Raw genomic sequence first — 13,594 nt, 5'->3', positions numbered from 1 at the left:
GACATACAGACATACAGACAACCACGCAAAACACACACACAGACACACACACACACGCACACACATACACACACATACACACACATACACACATGCCAGGTGAAGGTAGCAGGGACCCACTATAGAATATGTTGAATTAATTTTGTTGTGTCATTACTTATTTAAAATGCATTAATTCTAATTTCAAATAGAATATTTCTCATTGCTGGCCAGGAATCAAGAGAGAGTGAATAAGTCGCTTTACATCAGTCTTTTGACTCTGTTTGATATTTTCAAAAAACACCATGTTTAATTGGTATAAAAGTTGCTCCTTCTTACGATAAATGTGAAACAACGAACTGTCACAAGAAGGAACACTTTTGAAGGAGAAGAAAAAGAAAAAGAAACAAAGCTTTGAAGCTATAAAAAAAATCAAACATACAGAGGATAATATTACGGCAATTTACACAGAAAGTATAAATCTAATCATCATGGTTGTTATGGCCTGAATCATCATAAACAGCCACCTTTTATTCATCGTCTTCATTGCTATGTCCATCATCACTACCAATTAACTAACATCTCGTTGATCTGCATCCGTACTCCCCCCTAAGTGATAATCAGTTTCTAAGCATCTTTTACCATCACCATGTTAAAGGGATAGTACAGTATTGGTGGAGATGAAAATTGGGCTTTCAACTTTTTGTGAGATACCAAGAAAACACTTATGAAATAGTACAGAGCATACCATTTTAAGAGGAATTCAAAGTTTATTTGATGAAAATCGGGTTTGGAATGACTGAGACATCAAAAAACAAGGTAAAACAAAGCGATCGTAATAAAATGTGGGTCCCACACCTTATTGAATCGCTCTGTTTTTGATATCTCGGCAATTTCAAAACCAATTTTCATCAAATAAATGTTGAATTCCTCATGGAATTACATGCTTTTTCACATTTCATTAGAGGTTTCTCATTATCTCACCAAAAAAGTTAGAAACCTGAAATTGGGTCTCAACCAAAACTATACGATCCCTTTAAACGCGGCCACAATAGTAATCTTCATAGCCACCGTAACCTATTCCAAAGTGATCCACTCCCTCCTCCTTACGTTTCTTTACTGCCTAAGATGATGATAATAATAATCTTCATCATCATTACTACGATTATGACGTCATCAATTAGTCATCATGCTATTGCTTCTGTAATGTTATTGATTCAATACGTAAGGCAACACAACCGTCCTCCGTTGATTTGTTTTACTTCAAAACATTTTTAGACAGTGCTGGATTTTTCTGGGTTTAATTTTTTTCCCTTAGTGTGACAGTATCATATTATGCTACATACACAATGGCAGGAAAACAGTCATCATTTACACATATGGATGGAAGTAGATTCATTACGATACTTTATATGCGACCGCAACTCGATGGCTATATAATACACACATTCAATGAGGGAAGCTATCTCCCTCAATGCCAAAAGACAGTGATTCATTATTAAAGGAAAAACAAAATAAAACTTTAGCCGCTTACCACTCAGCACATCGTAAATTTTCAGGTGAAATTTAACGAGGAGTTTCCCGAACTGACATAGCATACTTTCGGATGCGAAGTATGGAAGATTCAGTGCGAATATAATAAAACATATCCAATGTTACACAATATTCTTCCTGTTCCAGATAGTGGTAATAGGTTACAAGTTCATGTGAGACTGATGGTCGAGTGTGAGCTGTATCATACTTGACTTGGTTTAGAATAACGTGAAAAAGGCATGGCGTATTCATGATTTCGCAATAATGGCTGTCCGCATGGCTATTTCAAACGGATTGACAGTGTAACCCAGCATTCCTTGAATCAGAAACTAATGACGCTCTTTGGTGTAAAGCAACGCACAATGCGGAAAGGAAGTCTATACAAGGATCAGAGCTATAAGTCCACCACAGACTTGAACCGCACTAGTTGCGAACTGCTTTGCAGTTTCAGTAGCATGCAGTGTTTTTATTCAAATTCTAAAGGCGTGCTCGTTCGGTGTCGTTGCTCGTTTGGAGATCGAAGACCAAGAAATTTTCTTCCGATCCAGCACCTTCCGTAAAAGACGATCCAAATTTGTAAATATCGCATTCTCTTTGCGAAAAGACTTGAAGTAGATTAAATCGGAATAGTTGCAGTGTATATTTTTGGTAATGGTCTGTGGCCTGATAAACCTGTCACCAGGAGAATTGAATAATCGAAACTGTAGTAACAAACCAATCGAGGAAATTTATCGTCTTGTATAATATTTCGCATTCCACGCGAACGTAGAGAAATTAAAACACTACCATTTGTATTGCATTTCCTTTGCTGACAGGAAAAAAAAAAAAAAACCTAGACGAAACGCAATTCACTGCTCTTAATGATTTCATAGCGGAGCAGCAAGTCCTTCCATCGAAATTATAACTTTCATAACATCTCGATCAAATTATTCTAACGATACTATAATTCAGATTTCTTGCGATTTTGCTTATAACTACCCGTCCTGTTTTATTGTCATTTTTAAGGAATCAAATCAAACTACATGATTTTTGTCTCATTGAACAGAAACGTGTTGAACCCTTTTCCTGTTTGTTGTTCTACCAGTTTCAACAATCAACAAAATAAGAAACATTAAAGAGTGTTTTATCAGAAAAGAGAGAGACGTATATTTTGTCAGGTTTTTTTTTTCAACATTGTACCATTGATTACGATCACATCAGAATAAATGAATTCATCCGAATAACTAGCTGAAATACATCATTTTCCTCTTATCACATGAACCATTTAACCGCTCTATCTTATTTCTAAAATAGTGACTTGTCTTCTCTACAAGAGTACATGCTTAGTAATATCTGACAAACATATGATATCAAGTAATGTATTCTATACACCTATAAGGTCATCACATATACCAGATAGACTTTAATTCTTATACAGTATTATGTAACGTAACATGACATAATGCTATACTTACATAAATAATAATGTATAGCATAATGTGTATATACAAGGTTATGATGAATGTATGATCTTCTGAGAGCACCACAGACATTTGTGGTCATGTTTGTTTGCATATAGCTTACACAGAGCGGACCCCACCAACCTACAAGTTGCCAGCAGGTGCACTTTCCCTGCGCTTAATCGATAGAATGACGTCATCCTTCGGTTTGCCCACGACGCTGAAGACGGGTCGCGACTCGCGTAAGAGGCCAACGCTGAAATGCCTGAGCACTCTGGCGACGACAATCTGGATCTCCTGCATGGCGAACTGCTGCCCGATGCAGTTGTGCGGCCCGGCCGAGAAAGGCACGAACGCGAAGGGATCGCGCGCTTCCACGCGTTCGCGCGCAAAGCGCTCCGGCCGGAATACCATGTGATCATCGCCCCACACGTCCGGGTTGTGATGGAGCTGGTAAAAATTGAGCATGACGCTGGTCCGCGGTGGGATGGTCAGGCCGTCCACGGTGAGCGGCTCCAGCAGCGTTCGGGCGGGCATGAATACGGCATGCAGACGAAGCGACTCTCGCATGCACATTTGAAGAAACTTGAACTTCTGCAGGTCTTCCCTGAAAGGCGAAAAAAGAGAAAAATATAAAGCATGAGGCCCAAACTTCAAAAATTTCAGCATGATTTATTGACAATGGAAGTGATAGATGTCACAGGTGAGTTTTATAAGTGGCCATCTAAAACTCTTGGGAAATTCATCGGTTCCTGAACCTGTGAGTGCGGCGGTTTTGGACATGAATTTTTTAACGCTTTGAAACAACATCACTACTATAGGCCTGGACAGTATAGCATCAGTTACAATGAACTCAATGGCATGACTATAGGATACATAAAAAAAAATGCAGGAAAAAGCTCATATCAGCTATGATCAACAGCAGTTGCCATTATCGGCTTAGATTTGGACATGACAGACATTCTGAGTTGAAATTTTGGCACGCATTGTTTTCCTCTTACGATTCAGGTAACACACCCTTATTTTGATTAAACAAATCAATAACAAGACAGAAACGTTTATGCATTACATAAAATTCCATACATCAAACTGACAAAGAGAAAACGTAACTCCTGCAAATTATTATAGGGACGCCAGAACTTAGTTATCCTTTGAAATATTCGGTAGTAATTCGTTCATGTAACTGAATCATCGCAAATCAAGTCCTGAACTGTGAATTGATATGATTAGAGAGCATAAGGTATTTCAGAAAAAAAAAATAAACATGAAAGCACAAAACCATGACAGTCAAAACAGTTTTGTCAGAAATCTTGGAAAAGCGATGCTACTGAATCGTTCGCTGCCTTACTTGTTAGTCCAATATTCCTAAAGAGATCGTTTCTTTATGTTCTTTATGTTTTTTTTTTGCTTTTTTAGTTGTTTTCTTCCGCTCGACGAAAAGCAAAATTGTTAGACATAAAATTAACTGCGTCATATTATGTGCACATACGCAGACAAAGGAGAAACATACGTCATGTAATGATAATATGTATAATGTTCATTTAATTGCGTGTCTGTGCACGTGTTTCTCTCTCCCCTGTATATTATATCTCCCCGTCACTTTCTGTCTGTCTGTCTGTCTGTCTACCTCTCTCTCTTTAGTCAGCTGGCAAGTAAATTGGAGCCACCAGAAGTAGATGAAAATGCATTTTCAAGTTTTATCGAGGTTGCATAGAATAACACTGTACCTACCTCTGTCTTGCATTTAAAAAATATGCTATATTCGTAAATGGGTTGGAGGCCTCACATCAAAGGCAGAAATATCGAAAAAGCATCAGACTGCAGAAATAACGTTTCCGATATGTCGAACGCTCACCCACTTATGTACTCTGACTCCTTTCCTGCCATGACGTCATCAACCTCAGCTTGAACCCTCGCCTGGTGCTCGGGGTACTTGGCCATGTCCAGCAGCAACCACGTGACAGCGCTGGATGTGGTATCCAGACCGGCGAAGATGAACGTATTGACCTGCGCGGTTAATGGGGAAAAGGGGGGAATACGATCCGACAGATTAACCCACTCAGCGCCAGCCCATCAAATATGGCATTGACGTAGAGAATGAACGCATCGTAAATGGCAATGACCGGGTTGAGCGGTGTGTCAAGGGAACGAACGCAAAAGCCGAGCAGCGAGGGTAAGGTGGAATTACGTGGAAGGGGGTGGGAGAAACGGGGTGGGGTCGGGGTCTGGGGAAGATTGAGGATATATCATGACTAACCACTTTGCATCAAGGTTGCATAAAGGAGCGTTTTCTTCTACTGAGAAAATAGGAAGAAGAAATATAATGCACTTTCATTACTGTGATAACACACGGGAAGTTACTGGTACGTATTCGACTCCATGAATTAATACACGTAGCGGCTGCACGTGCGGGTATTGCTATGTTTGAAATGAAGCATTTTGTATACGAAGCATGTAAGTCATTGAAAAGTTCTTCAACTGAACACTATAACATGGCACACAATAATTACAATGGAGAAATACGAAGTTTGATATATCCCTGGTCTTGTCCATATATCTTTCTTTGGCACGGATAAAGTATATTGTCACCCATCTACACAATACATTATTGTTATAGAGAGCACATCTAAACATTGGGTCAGTGCCCTACAACTCAGAGGAGAGAGCAAGCATACAGGCTGGAGTCATCATCCGTTCATTTCAGGACTTGAATTGATTTCTTTAAAAGGTTAACCTTGAAAAGGTTATGGTATGATGTTGCCTTTTAAAACTACGTCTGGGCTGAAGAGTGATTTACCTAATTTTACCTGTAAATTAACCCGAAGCAATCGTCTGCACAACCATGTCGTATCTCTCTCTGTGGGCTATAAACGAACTCACAGTGAAAATATCCGAAAGGCTGGCCATACTTCTCTTTCGACTGCGAATCCATTTAATTAATATCAGTCTCGAAGCAGAAACTGTGTGAAGACGCGCAGTACTATACGACATTCCATACACACTTCATACACTCACATAAACACCACCGCGCCCCGACCGCTGGTGTTGACGATGTTGCTTGCCTATTTGCTGTGACCATAATATGGGCGGGGTTGTGTCGACTATAAAGTCCCTCTTTCAATCATGTTGAGCCTTCTCGATATGAAATCGATCGACAGGTACGCCCAAATTGTCTCAGATTTTGAGACGCAATGCGCCACCATTTCTGTTAATGCGATACAGCTATGGGGGATATGTACCTGCATGTTCGTTTCGTTGTCATGTCTCTTCCGTGAAATCTCACTCTGTCAGATACAGACATTGATGAAGCAGAGGGTATGTCCCTCTAGAGGTGCTTTAAAATGGGAGAGATATCATCAATCGTTCACGAATCCCATGTGGAACATGAATTGGCAGCCTATAACAAATCACTGTATACGAAGAGCTTACTTGACTGTGTCTGCTCGCGGGAACGAAGAGCATAAAGTGTTTATCATCAGGAATGAAAATGGCAACCCCGGAAGGGAAATGTTTTTGTGTGATTTTGAAGGGGATAATGTAACTAGGCATTAACAAAAAAGGGGGTAAAAAAAAGAAGAAGTAACCGTTACTCACTTTTACATGCGAGTGCCCATCACGCGTCGTCGAGGTAAGCCGAGTGTATCATAGCAGCCAACGCAAATGTCACATTGTTTCTTTCCCGGATTCAATTCCCACAAAATGTAATTCAATGAACATTTTTTGCATCGCTTGAGTGAATGTTTACGTGGGGGTACTTACCGTACTACGTGAAATTGTGTATGGCCAAACGTGTTCACTTTTGTGCATGGCATATTTTGTGTGTTTTTTTTTCTTAATCCAAGAAAAATGTTTGATACATTCGTGATCGACCGTGGCCTCCCATTGTTTGACAGAAAAAAAGGAAAGAGAGAAGAAGGGGAAAGACGACTATTAGGGAGAGGTGGAGGCAGACGAGGAAGATGTGGAGAATGGGAGATGGGGGAAGAAAGGAAAGTAAAAAAGAACAGGGAAGGAGAAAAACAAGATGGAAGAAAGAAAGGTGGAGAAGAAGGGAAAGAAGGCAAGAGAGGAATAGAAGGAACAGGAAAAGGAGAGAAAGGAGTTTAAGAATGACTTTGGGAGGGAGGAAATAGATAAAGGGCACTACGTCGGCCTTATGCCAAAAGGCCCTTAACACTGTACAAAGTCTATGTGTTAAGGGCCTTTTGGCATCGCAGTATGGAGAAATTTGTGGGGATGAAAAAAGGAAATGGGGAAGAAGAGGACGAGAAGGAAGAAGAAGAAGAAGATGAGGAGGAGGAGAAGGAAGGAGAAGAAGAAAAGAGGAGGAGCAAGAAGAAGAAAAAAGAAGAAGAGAAGAAGGACGACGAAGAATAAAGAAAAAGAGGAGGTGAGAAGGATGGAGAAGAGGAAGAATAGGAGGAGGAGGAGGAGGAAGGAGAAGAAGAAAAGAGGAGGAGGAGGAAGAAGAAGAAAAAGAGGAGGAGGAAAAAGAAGAAGAGGAGGAGGAGGAGGAAGAAGAAGAAGAGGCTGAGGAGGACGAGGAATAAGAAGAAGAGGAGAAGGACGACGAAGATTAAAGGAGAGGAGTAGGAGAACTAAGGAGAAGAAGAAGAATAGGAGGAGGAGGAGGAGAAATGAGAAGAAGAAAGGAGGAGGCGGAAAGAGAAGAAAATAAGAAGAGTTGGAGGACGACGATGAAGAAGAAGAAGAAGAGGAAGAAGAAGAATAAAAAGAGGAGGAAGAACAAGAAGAAGAAAAAGAGAAAGAAGAGGAGGAGGAAGAAGAAGAAGAAGCAAAGAGGAGGAGGAGGAAGAAAAGAAAAAGAAGAGGAGGAGGAATAAGAAGAAGACGAAGAGGAGGAGGAAGAAGAGGAAGAAGAAGAAGAAGGAAGAGGAATGGGAGGAGAGAGAAGCATCACTATCTATCTACCTCATCTCGAATCTCCGCGTCTGACAAGCCGTCGCCGAAGGCATCTCTAGCCAGCAGCAATGAGTCCAGGAAATCCATCTCCCTCGTGTCGGTGGCCACACCCTGGGGATGAAGAGGGAATGGTAGGATTGAGGAGACGAGAATATCATCCATGAGCAAGAGATGGTCCCTATCAATTTACAAAACAAGGGTGATACAGACGCACTAGTTTCCTATTCCTCCTGACATTTTAATACACCCATGTAAGCACAGAACCATTTGTCTATGCATATCTAGCACTATATTAAACATCCTATGCAGTATCAAAGGAGGTTATGCAATAAGTCAGTGTGATCTACGCTGAAGAACAGATTAAAAAAAAATAATACTTATCATTAAAAAAATAAAAAAATAATACTTATCATAACCTAAGAAAAAAGATTGTTCTCGCAACTTCCACAAATATTTGATGGACAACCTCTGAAACTAATATCCCTTGTCAATGCTCACTTTCACCAACAATAAAAATATATGAAATTAAATCTTTGTCTTGTATTGTTCAGTGTATGTTCGTAACCATGTGTGCGTACTTATTTTGGTATAGTCCGAAATGCATTTATGGTGTATTCATGAACATCCGGGCTTTTTTTTTCTTTCTCTTTTAAGTTTTCAGGTATGGAAAGATGAAAGAAAGTGGGAAAGGGGGAGGGGGAGCAGGTTAAGAAAGATCTGAGTGGTATCTTCGTTGTTATTATTATTATTATTATTATTATTATTATTATTATTATTATTATTATTAGTATTAGTATTATCATTATTATTATTATTATTATCATCATCATTATTATCATCGTCATCATCATGATTATTGTCATTATTATCAGTAATATTATTATTATTATTATCACCATCATTGATATGGTAGTAGTAGTAGTAGTAGTAGTAGTAGTAGTAGCAGCAGTAGTAGTAGTAGTACTAGTAGTAGTAGTGAACTGAATTAATTTGTCGTTCATTGTTTATACAATGTGTGCAGTTCATAAAATGGTGTTACGCCACGAGACAGAAACGACTGGATAGAGACAAAAGGATATTCTATACCGTTTTTTCCTCCGACTCCATCAGTTTTGCTCTTCTTTCTCGGATTAGCCTCTCTCCCAGACCGTTCACTTTCTGTACAGCATCTTTCCAGATACCATAGACTGGAGAGAGCCGGAAGATACTATAGCAGGCCATGATTGGGTTCAGCATCCTGTTACAGAGTGGAGACAACCAGACACCAAAAAAAAAGAAAAAAAAAAAGAAAAAGAAAATGAATGAATGTACTTATACTGGATGATTAGTGTACGGCGTAAAGAAAATTCGAATACACTAAAGAAGAAGCAAGCTCATATTTATGTTTACGTACATGTACGATTGCTCTCATTTATGCCGCAAATAAAGAGAATCATGGGCAATATTTCAGAAATATCCTACTAGAAGAATTTCACAAGATATTCACATGTTACCAAAGGAATTACACCTGCAGTTGCATGAAAGAAAATACCATTGCTGCAGAGTGAGTACGGATTACAGAGTTATATTAAGCACATCATATTACGTGCTTGGCTCATTTTCATCCTTCGTTAATCTATTTTATACCACATTCGGAAATCTCCATAGTCATTGGGCATTACCCGTCAGGTGGTCCCTGGTAATGGGATAAAAAGAGGAGAAGTATGATTCGACAATTTATCTTTTCCGCCTATCCAATTGCACATTGTAATTCTTTGATCTGTTTGTTCAAACCGTTGCTCCATCTCTTAGACATTTTGATAGGATACAAGGCAACATCGCATGTGAAGGCGTGAGAAAACATCCGCGCTGGTCTTGCGAATCCTTTTTGGATTAAGTTATACTTACAGCATAATGGATTCAAAGAAGCAGAAATTCTGGAAAATCCATGTCATATTTTTTGTATTCTTACCCGTGGTTTCCGGTTTGAATTCGCGTGCTGTACACATTAGATATATCTTTCTGTTTTATAATTTCAGCTCATTTTAAATTTCGATTGATGCAATCATTTCTTACGTTTTAGTTTGCACCTTTAAGACGTCTTATGAGAACACTGTCAATAATACAGGACTACTGTTTATGTTTACTGGTTCTCAAAATGGAAAGTGTTTTTTTTTTTTCACTGCCTTCTTTTTTCTTACTCAATATATTCGTTATAATAAACAGCGAGGAATCTTATTCCAATCTGGTATCATTGCCTCTAAGTGTGGCATGACGCTCGAAAGGCCGTTTTCTGCTATTTTCATGAAGATTGATAAGCCTATTCCAATTTGGCGAAAAACTGTTTGACCTATTTCCTTCTCCATCTCTCCCCCCACTAGTCTCTCTCTCTCTCCTTCTCTTACCCACTCTTCCTTCAAGCTCGAGCACTGGACCTTAAGTGGCTAAGGCCATGATATTGGTATGTTTCACCTCGCTCGCACACTATCGTTCTTAAATTGTCTCTATTTCCCTGCATGGTTTCCGTACCACCAGCGTCCATTACCTCCTCAAAAAGTCTCTCCCATATTTCCGTCTCTCCTCCTTGTCTTCATGGCCTTTCATTTCTATTATCACGATTACTTGGGTTGCGGAGCAAAGTGCTACAGTGTCCAATATTCATATCATCAACTTTTCAGAGATACGCATTTTACTGTACGTCAATTTCGCTTCTTTGATAACGTAGACTAAAAAAAAAAAAAAGAAAAAAAAAAAGAAAAAAAGAAAGGGGTACGGGTTCTCTTACCATTATCGGATTTAGATATTACATTATACATGTCTCTCTATTCTTCAGAGCTGTTTGCGTGATATAATATGATAATAATATGATCTGTAATCGCATTTTCTCGCCATGTAAATGCATGACAGGCGACGCATTAGAGCTGATTTTACGTTTGGAGTTGTGACCTCGGCACAGTCAGTCGAAAATGTGCGGGAATTCAAGTGACTTCAAATATTACACTCCATTTGGCAGCGAAATCAGAATTCTTTTGTGTTTCTTCTTTTCTTGTATTTCTCTAAGTTTGTAAGGGTTTGCGAGGGGGTCACGTAGACTATATATATATATATATATATATATATAATATATATATGTGTGTGTGTGTGTGTGTGTGTGTGTGTGTGTGAGTGTGTGTGTGTGTGTGTGTGTGTGCGCACGCGTGTGTGTGTGTGTGTGTGTGTGAGGCATATATGCAATGTGAGGCATGGAATTATGGAGAACTCTATTAGAGCTTCATGCAGTGAATAAGATGGATGAAAAACCTGAATCATGGAAGAATGGACAAAGGTGAAAAGAAACAAAGAATATTAAGGAAGGTTTGGGGATAATGGCATAGAAATGGAAACCAAAAATGAAATATCAGGAAGCAAACTGCTCTAGGCATTTATCAAACTGAATGTCATGTTGACTTTAAATAATTGATTTCAGATTTATATTCTTCCGTTTGATATTGAACATGCTCTTCAAACTTTAAACTTGAGAAAAGAATACTATGATTCAAGTAGCTGCACAGTGATGATTATGTTGAAGATCTAGAAATGTTAACCATGATTTTTTTTTCTTTTCATTTTTCATTTCATAAATTTCATTTCTAACTAGAATGCAACTGCAAGTATACGTAAGAGTGCACATGATCGCACAAAATCAGTACAACATTGTACTCAAGGAAAATATTGTGACCTGAAATAAAATATTTTTTATCGCAACCCCCAACTTGAAAGTATACAAGAAAACAATTAAGAGAAATATATGAAGATAGAAGGAGAGAGAGAGAAAGAGGGGGGGGGGGGGACATAAATACATACCGAAAAAAAAAAACCAGCTATTGATGGGATAAAGACAGGGATAAGGAGAGAGGAAGGGGTGATAAGTGAAATAGCAGCATCTAAAGATAAGAAGACGGAAAGGAAAGGCGGAAGATTGAGCAGAAATTGAATTGAGGACCTCATGATGACGACAATTATTGAGATAAATGGTGTGGGGGATAAATTTTCCCTCTCTTAAGTACCTGCTAGTCCCGATGTCCGTTAGCGTTCTTGTCGCTGCCAGGATCGGCGACTCTCGCTCCTGGCAGCGGCTCTCGTATGAAAACGCCGTCTGGAGAATGGCGTCGGCGGAACATCGCGTCATCATGTGATGTGTTTCTAGGGGCGTGTCCGAATCAGCGATGACTGACAGTCTGCCCAGAAGGGTGGTCGTAACCTGGCAATGTGAACGCAGAAAGCGTGTTGCTGTTACGTATCTTTGGAATATGTAACCGTGAGTACTGCATATTTGGTTAGAATCGCCAGAGTCAACATTTTCACCATCTCCACATCATGTAAGACTGTTTGCAGATGCAGTACATAATAATGCAATTTTAATAATCATTCTTTAGAATAACAACGTCGTAATAAATTCATGAAACTGAAAGTGTAGATTATCATGACAACGCTAATTATAATAAGAATGACTTAGAAATTAATTTCAGATTATGACACCAGAAGACAGTCGAGGAAATGATTTGGGAATGATTATTTTAAAAGCTCTGTGGCAATTTAGTGGAAGAAATTTATATCACTAAGGTGTAGCAAGAATTATTCTCAACAGTGGAGTCAATAACGAATAAGCGTATACCCCATCTCACCCCTCCAAAATGTCACTGAGACGTCTTCCGAGGGTAGAGGTGGTTATTGACAAACGTCTACCCACTGCCAAGGACTCCGTAAACCACACATTGACCGAAGCAACCAGTAAAACGCATAATTCAGAAAATCCCTATGTATGGGCACATCCTCAAAGTCAAAGTACCCCCCCCCCCACACCCCGACAAGAAAGACCATACACTTTGTTTAACCTCCTTCTAAGGAGTGCTAAAATGTGACACTTGTCTCTGAAGGCTTAAGAGTCGGAGATATCGGAATCTAAATTCGTGATAATAATGTATCCTTCAACACCCTTTAGTAAGGTCCTCACCCAGAGAAATGTAAATTGTTTCCCTATTTCTTTTTTATTTGTCTGTTCTTATTGTTCTTATTCGCGATAACAATTAATAAAGAAAGGAATTCATAAGGCGCCAAGCTCATCTAATAATTAAATGCCCCAGGCGCAACTTGTGCAAAATATAAACTACGTCATGCACAAAAGAAAAGGACGGAGTGAAACAATGCGGTACATAAAATGAAATAATGGCAATCAATCATTGAAGGCCAAGTTAAGCAAGTCATGTTCTTGAGGTTATTTTTATCTTATTAAAATTTAGTAAAATAACAAACGTGACTTATGTTGCAAAATGGATCTAGGAATGCAAAGGAACGTGCCGAAATTGAGGTTATGTTGGAAGGAGCGTGTACGTCTCTATTTTTCAGTTGATCTTAGAATGCTTAAAGGTACAGTTTACCATAGGGAGCAGCAATTAACAACAACAACAACAAAAATGTTCGACATATCGCATTTGACGATTACATGTAGGTCAGGCGTATCACAAAAAAATCCTAGCGTATGAAATTTCGCATTAAAGCCTAAAACATAAGGAGACATCACTATTTTTTTTCTCAGTAAACCATAATTGTAGACAGTTTGATATGCTCAGTAGTCTGGAAATATTTTTATTACAACTATCGTTCACATTTTGTATATTTAACAACACTTAACATTCATTGTACTGATTCAAATATTTACACTGTTTGTTTCTATCCCTGACTCACATCTTAGAAATATATTG

At 38.9% G+C, this 13,594-nt stretch overlaps 1 protein-coding gene across 1 annotated transcript in view; it reads right to left on the bottom strand.

The window, feature by feature from the left end:
- Positions 1 to 3,095: 3,095 nt before the first annotated feature.
- The window catches only part of LOC140245205 (cytochrome P450 4F6-like), a 15,053-nt gene continuing 4,554 nt past the window's right edge, over positions 3,096 to 13,594 (bottom strand). The window contains exons 3-7 of the mRNA XM_072324795.1: positions 11,900 to 12,093; positions 8,961 to 9,111; positions 7,884 to 7,985; positions 4,807 to 4,958; positions 3,096 to 3,558 (exon numbers count right to left, since the gene is read on the bottom strand). Of these exons, the coding sequence (XP_072180896.1) occupies positions 3,096 to 3,558; positions 4,807 to 4,958; positions 7,884 to 7,985; positions 8,961 to 9,111; positions 11,900 to 12,093 (1,062 nt within the window). The remainder of the gene's footprint in view (positions 3,559 to 4,806; positions 4,959 to 7,883; positions 7,986 to 8,960; positions 9,112 to 11,899; positions 12,094 to 13,594) is intronic.

This window comes from Diadema setosum, chromosome 22, assembly GCF_964275005.1.
Source record: "Diadema setosum chromosome 22, eeDiaSeto1, whole genome shotgun sequence".
Classification (NCBI taxonomy): Eukaryota; Metazoa; Echinodermata; class Echinoidea; order Diadematoida; family Diadematidae; genus Diadema; species Diadema setosum.
This window is presented reverse-complemented; position numbering and strand designations above follow the sequence as displayed.